The sequence below is a fragment of the Sander lucioperca genome, chromosome 10, assembly GCF_008315115.2.
Source record: "Sander lucioperca isolate FBNREF2018 chromosome 10, SLUC_FBN_1.2, whole genome shotgun sequence".
Taxonomy (NCBI): Eukaryota; Metazoa; Chordata; class Actinopteri; order Perciformes; family Percidae; genus Sander; species Sander lucioperca.
Window position 1 is genome coordinate 5,167,313 of NC_050182.1, and position 14,411 is coordinate 5,181,723.

The following is a 14,411-nucleotide window of genomic DNA, read 5'->3' on the forward strand; positions in this document are numbered from 1 at the left end:
TTTTGTTCCCCTTTCTCTCTTCTCTGCCTCCCTCAAACAAAAAAAAAAGCAGAAGTTACAAAACATGGCAGAAGGAAAAGAGGCAGAGATCAAGGGTAGGAAGGTGCCCTCGTCCTCCTCTGCATTAAACTGGGTCCCAGGCACTTTGAGCACAGTACAGTGCAGCGCTGGCCCATATTCTATATATAGAAGGCCTTCTTTCAGATTGAGTTGGAACAGGGTGAAATGGGTCGGTTGGCTGGCTGGACAACCCGAGGTTCTTGCCCTTGATTTTCGTTTCCCAGGACCCTGGGCTGTCTGGTCATCTACTTTTACAGGTCGACTCAGGAGACGAGGTCGCCCATTTAAAGAATAATGTAGGTGTAGGTGTAATATGATACATTAGGCCTTGCAGTAGGGCTAGGCATGGGCCGGTTACCGTTTTCAATGTATACCTCGGTTTGAAAAAGTCACGGTTTCAAAACCGCTAACATTTTCTGTCAAACCGTTCCTAAGGCATGAGCTTTTTTTATGAGTGGACATAAGGACAGAAAGTGTACTTTAGAAGTCCCTCTCCCTGCCAGTGTGCAGTGTTTAAAAATAAACTACATTGTGTTCAATGGAGAAAAAAAAATGTTTTTTTTACCCAGACATTTAAAAAAATAATACATTTTAAAGCTGTGATTGCAATACCGTGAAACTGTGATATCATACTGTCAGAATCATATACCGGCCAACGCCTAAGTAGGGTTGGGCATCGAGAACCAATTCCCACTTGGAATCGTTTCAGAAATTACGATTCCAGTGGAATCGTTTCTTTATTGGAATCGTTGGGAGGATTTGGTTTCAAATCTGATCATGGGTTCCAAATTTAACATTGATCAGTAAGCGGCTCTCCAGTGTGGCTTTATTTTACATTGAAAAAGCCCTGTAAAACTGCAACCCACCATTGAATTACAATAAAACGTTCCTCTTATTTGTGAAAATAAGCATGTCACCCATTTCTACTCCACCCCTCAAAGAATCAGAATCGAGAATCGATAAGAACCGGAATCGAAAGGAAGAATCGGACTTGGAATCAGAATTGTTAAAATCCAAACGATGCCCAACCCTACGCCTAAGTAGGGCTGCACAATATATCGTTTTTTTATCGTCATCGCAACATCAACTGGTGTAATAAACACATTGCGAAAGACACTCGGAGATCTTTTTTTTCTGCTAGTAATATGAGTAGAAAACGGTCATTCTTTTTTTAGTGTTGCTTTTTATATTCAATTCAATGTTAAATTTGTTCCATGCAAGAATGTTAGAAATGATTCCCTTTCATTTGTTTTAAGTTCAACAAGCCATTTGTTGTATTTTAGCAGAATACTGACAGCAGCAGAAATGCAAACCTGAGTACACTTTACTATCTGTATTTATCGCAAGTAATATCGCGATATTCAACAATGTTATCCCATATTGTCCTCATAGCGTGCAGCCCTACCTTGCAGTAGCACAAGATGTTGAGATACTAGTATTTCACGTGGACGGCGCTCTCACCAGAGCCGGATTAAATGGAAAGATAACACCAGGCATACTGCATTTTAACTGGCCCCCTCCAAATGGATACTTTATTTGGTGAATAAAGAAGATTACTTTTAACTGCCCATGTGATTATTATGCAAATATATTTATTTAGGTATTTTAATGCATCTGATTTAGGCTTATTTGAAGGGCCTGAGAGAAACTTACAGCCCAGCCCCTCTTTGTTGTTTTGTTTCTTCTTTTCCATTAAGATTTTTTTCCCGATTTGCTCTACCCGAATAAAGCATCCCAGGAAAGTGGTCGTATGGCTAGCTAACGAACGGAACCGGAAACAGTTTTTCCCGCAATTAGAGTGAATATTTTTTTAAACTTTACTGTACTTTTTATTCAAACAATAAAATAATGTGTACACTTAAAAAAAAAAAATACAAGCTCAGATGAAGTATGAGAATAGAAATTTACATTTTAAAATGATTTTTAAAGCTATAAAAAAAATATATATATATTTTGACTTTTCCCCTGTTACTGGGCCCCCTATTGGCAAATGCCAACGCCAAGATCCTGGCCCAGCTCTCACACCCAGTAGGATGTTTCCTAACACGCCCGGTGATGGGCGCATGTCACTGGGGGTGGTGGGATGGAGCTGCAATGTCACCAATAACCCGACGCAATAACCCGCTGCTGCGACACCAGTTCTAACCTGGCATGAGATGTGAAAGGCGGCACAGCTTTTTGGCCTTTCCACCAAGTCACCTCGCATGCTGAAACTGAGCGTTTGTGCGTGTGTGTGTGTGTGTGTGTGTGTGTGTGTGTGTGTGTGTGTGTGTGTGTGTGTGTGTGTGTGTGAAGGCACACAACAGTCTAAGCCCCGCCTTCTTCCTGTCTCTCCCCCAGTCCACAGTCCCACAGCCCACCTTCTCCATGCCAGTCACCGTGCCAGTATCCAATCAGAACGCGGCGGCGGCCCTCCAGTTCAGCAACAACCCCGGCGGCGCCCTGGTCACCACCACCTCCTATGTCACCTCCACCCTCACAGACCCCCGCCTCCTGTCGCCACAGCAACCGGCTCTGCAGAGGAACACCGTGTCGCCAGGGTTACCACAGCGACCAGCCAGCGCAGGTAAGAGACGGGGCGAAACACAGCTGGGCTGCTTTCTGTAAAAATCAATCAATCGGATCTTTTTCACATAAATGATTTTTTTTTTCTTCTCTCAGCTGCTGATTTATCCATCCACTTTATTATATTACAGATTTTTCATTTACTCTTTTAAATGCCAAGGGATCTTGTAGCGCTCTCCTTGAAAAAGCCTCTGATGCTCAGCAACTGATGATTTTAGCATTTCTGAAAGCAGCGGTGGCAGTTTGACATGAATTGAAGAAGAAGGAAGAAGAAGAAAAAAAAAAACTGAGAAAAACTTAGAAACTTCTCCACAAATAAACCTGAAGAAGAAGAAAACTTCAGACACACTGTTTAGGTGACAGCTGTTCTGTTGCCGTGCACAAACAGCAAAGTGGAGACACATTTCAAAACACAAAGAAACTCTGATTTCTATTTAAATCAGTCATTTAAAGGATGGAGTCCGTTTTTTCAAGCCTTCCTTAAAACAATACTCCCATGTCTGTATGTACATTGAAATCAGTGCTGTTGGCTTTTTTTTTTTTTTTTCTTAAAGATTATTTTTTGGGGGCATTTTAGGCCTTTATTTTATAGGACAGCTGAAGACATGAAAGGGGAAAGAGAGGGGGAATGACATGCAGCAAAGGACCGCAGGTTGGAATCGAACCCGGGCCGGCTGCGTCGAGGAGTAATCCTCTACACATGGGCGCCCGCTCTACCAACTGAGCTATCCAGGCGCCCAATGCTGGTGGCTTTAAGTCTTCCTTCAGTCCAAACTGCCCCCAAAGAGCTCAATGGAAGATCACTTAGACTGATATTACAATGACCAGCAATGCCTTTTAATGTGCATGTAAGCATGCAAGTATTGTGTTAAACCCTCCTCTTGTCCTTGGCTCAAATGTGACCCGTTTTCAAAAAAAAAATTTGTGTTTATTTCAACCAAATTTTCAAAAAAAATAAAGAATAACGTGGATGCTTCCATACAACCATTACTCTTCATTCTTCACAAGTAAAATAAATAATCAGTTCACTACTTTCATTGAATGTGGATGTTTTATTCCATTTTATAGCATTTGAAAACAAAAATGAATAAAAGAACGTTGAAAAAAGTGACAAACGTGTCGGGGGGAAAAAAGCTTCAAAATCGACAAAAGGTGCAGAAAAAATCGACAAAAACATCGGAAAAAGTGACAAACGTAAAAAATAAAATTTGACCCAGAAAAACAAAAAGTTGCATGTTCGACGGGAAGTCGACACAAGTGTTAAACATTCCGTCTCCATCTCCTCCATAGAAGACGTAAAGAGAAAATAAATCTAAGACACTAATCTTTCCAGCCAGTATTAGAAGTAATCTGTTGGCAAACAAGGATTATAGCATGTTACTGTACATTCAGAGGTAAACAGCAGGCTGAAGAAGATCCACTGTACATTTCCCCTATCGTGGTTTTTTTTTTAATTTTACAAATAAACGTGATGTATGTCTAATGCAACTGTACCTTAGTGGCTTTAAGACGTGTTAACAAATACACAGCTCTTATAACTCGATGGTTATAAGTTTACTTTTGTTGATTTCTCAGTCTAAGAAAAACACTCGAAAAAGAACTTCAAAGTGGCCGCATGAACACTGCAAACTCTGCTTAAATTGTGGTTCATATTGCGTCAAATGCTAATTAGCAGCGTCCTCTCATATGACAGTTTAAACCTGTGTAGCCTAAAGGTCCTTGCACACTTGAGTCCGAAATTTAAAAAAGAAATACGACCTCACGTTGTGTCAATCATGCCTCCGGAAATTTCCTCCGTCATAAAAAACTGCGTTTATGTTCACATCCGTAGCGATCATTTCGATGTGTTTTGACAAGGAGAAGGTATGATCCTATCCAGAAATGCAGCACAGAAAGACGCTTGCAGAGTATAACATATCATTTCATAACTCAGATAGTCTACTGTCAACAGGTCGGATGGAAGAGGGGAATATGGGAACACAGACAGAAAAAGGAGAGCAACAGTGTAGCGGTGGAGACAGAGAGAAGGCAGCGCAACTCTTTCAGATGGATGGATGGATGGATGGATGGACTTTATTAATCCCAAATTTGGAAATGACTCTGTTACAAGCAATAAGTAGCAAGTTACCAAGGACATACACACATTCTTACTCGCACAAAAACCAAAATACAAGAAATATACTAGAAATAGTAAATAAGATAAAAAATAAGATTGAATTAAACAAGATAGCAAAGATGAAAAATGCCAGAACTGCTGAAATATATACTTAGATGAATGAACAAGAATGTACATGTACTGTATATACAAGTGTAGAAAAACATTTGCAACCTACATACATAGTATATATCACAAAATGAAATAAAAGTATAATATTAGATATTTAATATGAAGTAAACAGTGTGCAAGTAGCATAATAGGGCAGTATTGTAATGTGTGAGGTAATGAGAGAGTTATCTCACACACAGCTGTGAATTGTTGTACAGTTTTATGGAATGAGGCAGGAATGAGCCGGGGTGCCGAATGCAGAGAGGACGGACAGACAGACAGACAGATAGAGAGAAGGACAGAGAGACAGACAGACAGACAGAGAGGACAGAGAGACAGACAGAGGACAGAGAGGACAGACAGGACAGAGAGACAACAGAGAGGACAGACAGACAGACAGACAGAGAGAGAGGTAGCGTTACTGTCAACGGAGAGAAGCGAGGGATGAAGTGAGGGAGAGGTAGAGAGAGGCAGAGTGACAGCAGCATCACATTTTGGATTGTTTTTGCGTAATTATTTGCCATGGATTAATTAATACGCATCGGACTCAGTGTGCGAGGTTTCTGTGCGTGACCAATTTTTAGGAAGACGCGAAAGATACGAAAAAACACAGACGAAAATTTCCGACACCCGAGTGTGCAAGGATCTTTACTGTGTTTGGCCTCCTTTTTTGTAGTTTGTTGACATTATTTGCCATGTTTAAAGTCCAGTGTGGCCGGGTTAGCTCAATTGGTAGAGCAGGCGCACATATACAGAGGTTTACTCCTCGACGCAGCTACAACGGGTTCGACTCCGACCTGCAGCCCTTTGCTGCATGTCATTCCCCTTCTCTCTCCCCTTTCATGTCTTCATCTGTCCTATGGAAATAAAGGCCTAAAATGCCCAAAAAATACTCCAGTTTGGAGACCAATCTTTTGTTATCTTCCACACATGTATGTCAAACACTGATTGCCAAATGTTTTACCTTTTAGATGATTTCAGTCATCTTATATAGAGGCTAGTTGGTTGCCTAAAAACCTATTTTCTTCGGTATTTTTCCACCCTGTGTATTGGGTATGTAGAAGCACAGATATGAACAGCATTTTTATAGACATTCTCTGAGTCAACAAGCCTCAAAATGACCAAAGAAGTGAGTGCGTGTCAGTGTATTGATGTCCAGTCTCCATGCTCGGTTACCTGTCAGTCGTGCACACGGCCCCACAGTGACAGAAATCCATTATTTTCTGTGACTGAGGCTGGCTGGTGCACTCCTGTGTGCGCCCGCTACCTCTGCGTGGCGAACCAATCCTTCACCCTCTGACTAAAAGGATTTGTGCCCCATTTTTGCGTCTCAGACAAGGTTACTTATCAAGCTTTGTTCCGACCAGCGTAATCTCATTGTAAGTCAGAATTAGGTGATGTAACGTGCAACAAATGCATTACAGCATCTTTCATAACATGGCGTTCTCCGAAGGCAAGAGGGTTTCACATAGCCGTAATGGAAGCCCTCCCTCCTCCCCCTCTCCTCCTCCTCCTCCTCCCCCACCTCCTCCTCATAACCTCAGCCGTTATGCAAAATACTCAGCTGTACCACACGTGTTGGATTCATTGCTTATTGGTGTTTTTCTGTGCGTCCGTCCAGCCAGATCTTTTTTTCAGTCATTCCAAATGACCTCGAGTTAAAGGTATAAAGACATATTGTGCTGTAACAAAATGTATCAGCATTTGCTGTTCAGGGACGGAGCACATTGCTCTACTTTGACTTTTTAAGATTATTTTTTGGGCCTTCGTTATATAGGGCAGCTGAAGATGTGAAAGGGGGGAGAGAGAGAGAGAGAGAGAGAGGGGGGGGGGGGATACAGTGTTTATTTTTGTTTCCCCTGATTTCAAAGACTTGGAAGACCAGTTCTTTTCAAAACCCCAAAGTCTTGATCATGATTGTTTCCTGTGCAATGTCAACACATTTCTATAAGATTGAATTTCTGTTTAGTTTTTTCTTTTGTCTTTATAGTCGTATAACAATTTATACATTCATGTGGCATTCATGGTCCAGGTTTTCCTGGGGGAAAAAAATGACGTCCATAACTTGATTGTGCATAGCAGGGTTGAGGTTATACAAGCATTATTACACAAGGATACCAGGCGAACCAAAGATTGGAAAAAATGGCCTGGACCTCAGAGTGTCACCCAGTTAGTTGATTGGCAGTTCTGTTTAATGTTACGGCCAACAGTCTTGTATTTCAAATGCTACTTAAACTTTTTTTTCCCTCCACAACAAACGAGTGCGATGATTTTTTTTTTTTTCTCTCCAAATATGACATAGGTACCATTGATAACTGGTGAAACGGCCACTTAGAAATTACCTGGTAATAGAATTTATACCACTTATGGTCCTTCACAGACTGAAGTGATTGTGGATAGCAAAAGCACTTTTTTAATGACATACTTGATTTAATGACGCATTTGAAAATGGGATGTGCAGAATTTTTAGATTAGCATTGTTCAGATTAATTGTTTGTTATTAAATGAAATCAAAATGAATGGGGTTATGTTTGATGGCCGTGATGTGTTCTGTTACAGGAGCTCTGTTAGGAGACATGGGGAACTCAAATGGAGCGTGCCCGAGTCCAGTCCGTAAGTAGTCTTTTGTTTTGTTCTTGCTCTACATTTTTAAAGAGTAACTTAGCTTTTTTTTGTCAACCTGGACCCTATTTCCCTATGTTTTGTGTTTAAATGATTGGTGGAAACAAAAATCTTTGAAATGTGTCCAGTATTAACTGAGAACACTGACCAGCAGCGGAAAACAGGGCTGCAATGTAACCCTATGGGGCAATGTGTGCTAAACTCACCAGACTCCATTTAAAAAAAGCAATACTTTTAGCGTGTATGGAGCCAGCATATTTTCACATGTAAATCGGTGAAACTATGTTTTTATTTCAACCAAAACTAGGCAAGGCAGCTTTATTTGTATAGCACATTTCAGCAACAGGGCAATTCAGAGTGCTTTACATGAAAACAGTAAAGAGCAGTTAAAAACGATTTCAAAAAATTAAGAACAGATAAAAGATGAGAATAAAATGTTGCAATTCAGGTTCCAAACCTGGCCTTCCAAAGGACTTAACAAGTTAACGGAGTCGAACTCGGGCCTCCCAGAGGACTTATACTTTAACTTATTTTCTGTTGCAACTCAGGTTCCAAACCTGGCCTCCCAAAGGACTTAACAAGTTAACCGAGTCCAACTCGGTTAAAAAAAAAAAAAAACTAAAGACGACCCAAAACGGCTTTTCATAGTGACATTTTGTTTCTGTCGACTTTCAATGAAGTGTACTTTACGATCTGGTGGGTTTAGTGAACGTAATTTAACACGTTTTTATGTTTTAAAAAAAAAAAGATCTTACTCTTTAACAGAAAGGTCGACCATCTTAGAAATCCTTTCTATAATGTTGTCAGACACTTAGAATATTAATCTGAGCCTGTCAGTGGCAAAACAAGCACTTTTGTGAAGGTAAATATAAGCTGGACAATTGCCCCATTAACTTACATTGTAGCTTGTTTCGCTGCTGTGATCTCGCTTAATACTGGACACAGAAACAGGAAAATGGGGTCCAGGTTGAAAAAATCCTGAAGTTACCCTTTAAGAACAATTGAGTTTGTACTGATACAAACACACACACACACACACACACACACACACACACACACACACATACACATACACACACGAGATAGCAGGACTACAGTACAGGAGTACACTTTAATATGTTATCGTTATCGCGACACACACACACACACACACACACAGACACACACAGTATGTCACCCACAATGCCCTCATTCTGATTCTGTATTTTAGCTAGACTTTCTAAAAGGGAAATCGTTTGACTTGAATCTGGCTCGCAGACAGAGCGACGCAGAATATTTTCTGCGTGGCAACTCGCACACTGACTCCAACACGCCGACGTGCTACACACAAGCACGACAACACCTGTTGACTGGCGACAGCTGAGGGTTTCACAGTGCAAGCTGCTTGTAAACAGTCCAAAGAACGGAACGAGTTTCAGGTTGTGAGAGAGAAACGGGAGGAGAGAGTTAGAAAAGAGGATCTGAAACAGAAAACAGAAAACTTCTTTTAATGCTCCCCAGCTGGTTTGTGTTGTTGCTGTTTTCAAAGTGAGACTCAGAAACCGGAATTAAGTAGAATATCTTAAAAATGTGATAATATTACTGAGCTGGTCTGCTGTCTGCCAGCTGGTCCAAAATCCTGAAAGTGAGCTCAACACTTTGTTACGGTCACCAGTTCAACACTTGCTTGAATTTAATATCAAGATGACTTTACTCTCAAATTTGAATATGACTCCCACATAACTGCTAAACAAATTAATTCCACAACTTTGTTGTTTGATCAATTATCTAAACAAATTAGTTTGCCAGTTGGAATTGTATTTTCCTTGTCACCTTCAGCTTGTGTAAACCTTAAAAGGTCACAAACAGCCAGGCAGGCAGTTTTGGTTTAATGTGCCGAGATATCTGACTCTGAGAACTCAGTGAATGTCCTCCTCCTATGTGTTGACAAATGTCCTTTAAAAGGAATTCTCCACCCCCAAAATGATCCATTTGAATAGCATTTATTTTTAACTGTTACCTTGAATTCTTGAAGAAAATGTAGTTGTTGTCGCATAAACACTCTCCCGCTCGGACGTGTCGCGGATGAGTAGCGCGCCTGCGCCGGATTATCTTTTCACCTCGGAGGCATGCGAAAAGAGGCAGGGCTCGACGGTAACAGTTGCCCGGTTTCCCTTGGCAACCAGATTGAGTCAATTCGCAACCGTTTCTTGGCCTCTGGTTGCCCCCTTTGGCAACCACCTGTTCAATATTTAACGCTGCATGTTAAAATCGGGTGCTAATATGGCACCGGTGCCCGGTATCTACCGGACCGAATAGCAACGCGGATTTCGGTGCCTCATTACTGTGCTACTTAAATGTCTGCGCTGCTCTCTGATGCTCCGAAACAGACGTTAGAGGCAACAGAAGCATCACTGCATGTCACGCTAGTAAACTAATAACACATTACACTCGGCAGCAGGTAACGTTAGCCTACCGTTAGCTACGGTAGTAACTGGATTAAACACGGTTAAAATGCTGACAGTTAAACGGTGTAAAAGTGTATCTGTATTTCTGTAGAAGATTCAACAGCGTACAACCGTCTGCCGCTAAAGCTATGAGCTAAAAGACACAAACTAGCTCTGGTCACTGCTGTTGTCGGAAAAACAACACACACAGACGGGACTACATGTAAATGTTGCGTTTACTTGAAACTGGTAAACCTTGTGTTGCATTCAAAGTTATTGTAAAATATCCTTTTCTCATCTGTTTTTGTCATTTAACAGCAATTTACTGGTGAAAGAAGTAATTAGTGTTAAAAGTTATTTTTATTACATTTTTAAAAATCATTTAAATTCCCCCCTTTTTTGTGCTGATCTGAAAATTGATCCGATCCGTGACTCAAAACCGTGATCCGAACCATGCGTTTTGTGATCCGTTGCACCCCTATTTGAGAGGGATGGGACATGATATTGCAAGCCATTCTCTCATTGATTCATTATTAAAATGTGTGGTATAGTTACATAAGAAATGAATTGCTCCAAATATAGGCAGTTTAAAACATGGCCAACGTATTGTCAATTTCGGTAACCAAAAGCTGATGCCTGGTTGCCAAGCCGGCAACCACTTTAAAAAGTTAGCGTTGAGCCCTGAGAGGCTTCAAAAATGTAAGGCAACATTTGATACACAAATGGGGGTTAAGTATTTCTTTGAAGATTTAAAGCGACCAGTCTTTGCAGGGACAAGTGTTTGCGGACCTCACTGTGGACAAATCTTTATTGGGACTTCTACTTTTCTGGGAGAACATTTTTGTTGTCGTACCTTTCCTTAAGAAAAATCTGACGGCAGATTTCAGCAGCTGAAAAGAAGCCCAATTTGAGAAAGAATTGCTGCTTCTTTTCACACGATTTATTCAGAGAATATAAGTTTTCAGTACCTTTTTAACGTTTTTCGCAAAGATTGAAGAAATATGTTAACTTTGAGAGTTATGTGTTTACAGCTGCTTTCATTTTTGTGGCCATTTTGAATGGGCGTAGACAGCCATGTGTGTATGAGCATGACGTCCCCCCATTTTCCCTACAAAGCTGTGATTGGCCGATTGTCTATCCAACCGGGGGGAAACAGCCGTCAGTGAGCACAACAACAGACGTAATTTGAATCATTGGAACAAACGCAGAGACATGGGTGGTGATTCAGACGTCTGGAACCAGGCAAAACCTTCACCAGTCTGTCACATCTCCAACTTGAAACCAGCTGGTTTAAAAATGATGCCAGGAGCCAAATACTAGAGTCAGTAACGTCAACGTTTTACTGTAACGATGTAACGCGTAGATGAAAGAAATATGGGATAGCATTAGAGCTGGGCGATATGAAAAAAGTCTAATATCACGATATTGTTGGCCAAGTACCTCAATATCAATATTGCGGTGATATTGTAGGGTTGACAATTGGTGCTTACAAAAAAATATTACCACAATGAGATTTTTGATAAATAATCATCATTAATGTGTATATATAACTAAGTGGGTAAAGGCAAATAATAGAGAAGCAAGAACAGTCTGGTAAGTTCAAAAAATGACATCACTTTACTGTAATGCAGCCATTAAAACCAGGCACACATAACACTTGTCATATTACGATATCCAAAATCTAAGACGATATCCAGTCTCATATCACGATATCAATATAATATCCATATATTGCCCAGCCCTCGATAACATTGTTGAATATAGCGATAACTATAGGCCTATTAATGCCGTTTTGCATTTCTGCTGCTGTCAGTATTCTGCTGAAAAACAACAAATTGCTTGTTGAATTTAAAACAAATGAAAGGAAATCATTTCCATCCTTTAAGTTAACAAATTGAACATTGAATTGAATATAAAAGGCACTAAAAAAAACGTGACCGGTATATGTTTGTGCCGTTTTCTACTGATAAATCTCTGAGTGTCTTTCGCAACACGACGCCGCATTCTGCGATTTGTTCGTTGCGCCTGTTCTCACGATGAGGATATGAAAACGATATACTGTGCAGCCGCGGTAACGACGACACCAAATGGAAGAAACCCTGGGATCCTGACAGCTCCTCAGCTTTACTCTTTCCCGTCTTCACCCGCTGCTCCTCCCTCCCCCTCTCATCCTGTCTCGCTCAGCTGTTCCCCCTCGTCTTCTCTCTGGAATAATCTACCGCCCCACCCCCCCCCGGCCAACTGTCCCTTCTCTTGGCACAGGACTCTCCTCAGAGGTGACTTTGACACTGGCCAGAGCTCTCCCCTTAAATCCCATTAGCCTGGACAGATACTGCCAGCCAGCCTGTTGTAATAGATATGGTGGGAAGGAAGGTTGTTTTTTTTCTTTCTTTCTATATTCACTTGATAAACGTATTGTCTCAGGGTAAGTTGGCCAAAAGAAATCGATACATTTATATTAACTTCTCTGCACTGAATCAGAGGAATAGACCAAAGCCAAGTCTCAATATTGGGATTAAAAGTTTCAAGGCTATTAATGAAATGCGTTCTCTGAAACGGGGCTCTTAAAAGTTGGCGTCTGATCAATGCACGAGAGTTGTTGAGAGATCACTTTCGTGTGGTCATTTTAAAGAGCGGAAGTGCATTGCAATATCACGAGATCAAATCACTACTTTTGGAACACAATATTCCAATCACAGTATAAAGTTGTTTTTCTTTTTTTTGTTGAAAGAAACGTAAATATAAAGTAATTTTATTTCCCTGGTAGTTTTCCAGCCTTCTGTGTCAGTCTTGAAAAAATGCGTCACATCTTATATCCTGTGGCTGAAACTGTTGAAATCAAACTTCCTTTTAATGTTTTGAATATTTGCATTCTTAATTCCTGCAATTCGTTATGCTAGCGGACGTTAGCTAACGTAGCCGAGCCACCAAGCAACTTCGGCAGTTAGAGTTTCGGCGAGCTAACCACGACAGTGTTGTCGCCCACAATCAACCTCTGCTGCTAAAAGCAGTCATCCTGCAGTGATGTCTGAAATGGAGACACATATCGTGCATATACAATAACATGTATATGCCTGTTTATGGTGAAAATAAGCGGTTTATTTCAAGATAGCATATTCGCCCCATAGGGTTACACTGTAGAGTCATCTGACGATGGTATCCAATATGGCGCCCCATGATTTCAGTTGGCCAAACTCTCTCTCTCTCTCTCTCTCTCTCTCTCTCTCTCTCCTCTCTCTCTCTCTCTCTCTCTCTCTCTATATATATATATATATATATATATAAATACACACACACACACACACACACATACGGCTCTGGATACAACCTTTTACTATCCTCCCGAGTGCTCGGTTTGCTTATTAGAAGTATTTTTCTTTTGGTTTGTTTACATAATGCTGGGTGCGCGCACGCGCATCTACTGACGCATAAGGAATATTTTCAGTGAGTGCCCGAAATCTCGTTCGGTCCTTACCTGTATAGTTCACTATTTAATAAACACTATACAGCAGGGGTGTCAAACTCAATTTCACTAAGGGCCACACTGGAAATGACGATCACAATAAGGGCCAGACATGTTGAGTTTATTGACATGCTTTTATTTAACAAAAAAAGTCAACTAACTTTCTCCCATACAGTTTGGTCGACATAAAACCCTAAAAAAGTCAGCGAAAAAGTTTCTTAGCCATCGTAGAATGTCATGAAAGTGAAAGTCATGAAAAACAAACATTACATTTTTAAAAGCAGCTACCACCCAGCCGACTCACCACAACCTGTTTCACAGCCTGAATATTAAAAAAACTCTCAGCTTCTGCGAGGAAGTCTCAAAGTCGGCAAATCTGTCAAATTCTGCACGGCAGTGTCGCATAATTACAGTATGAAAAACAGTTTCCTAATTTTTTTTTCGTGTGGTGCACAACCAGCCAGGCCAAAATTTGCTGTGAACCTAAATTATATGCGGGCCGGATCAAAATTTGAAAGGGGCCGGATTTGGCCCCCGGAACTTTGACACACGTGCTATACAGGAACAAGCGAGTGAGTGAACGAGGGAACGGTTTTGAACACAGCTAGGGTCTGTCCGAGGTTTCTGCCTGTTTTTTAAAAGAAGTTTTTCCTCGCAGCTGTTGCACCAAATGCTTGCTCTCAGAGGGAGTTGTTGGGTCTTTGTAAATGATAGAGCGTGTTCTAGACCTCCTCTATCCGTAAAGTGTCCTGGCTTAACTCCTGTTATGATTTGACACTATAAATTGTATTGAATTGAATGTTGCGTTCAGGATCCCAGGCAGCTCGCTGTAACAAAGTCCCGACTCCTTCGCATGTCGAAACATGAAACCTTTTTTATCCCAAAGCGCCGCTCAGGGTGACCTGATCCAGCCGGCTGCTTCCTCCTCGCTCTGTCGCCTCTGTCGCTTATCTCTCCCTGCCTCCTCCTCCTCCTCCTCCTCCTCCTCCTCCCTCCTCCTTTTCCTTCT

General features: G+C 41.1%; 1 protein-coding gene across 10 annotated transcripts in view; it reads left to right on the forward strand.

Annotated features, from left to right (window-relative positions):
• mef2d (myocyte enhancer factor 2d) overlaps positions 1–14,411 on the forward strand; it is a 135,160-nt gene that overhangs the window by 90,967 nt on the left and 29,782 nt on the right. For all 10 annotated transcript variants that reach the window (XM_031319196.2, XM_031319170.2, XM_031319202.2 and 7 more), the window contains exons 5-6: positions 2,401–2,626; positions 7,451–7,504. In XM_031319196.2, the coding sequence (XP_031175056.1) occupies positions 2,401–2,626; positions 7,451–7,504 (280 nt within the window). The remainder of the gene's footprint in view (positions 1–2,400; positions 2,627–7,450; positions 7,505–14,411) is intronic.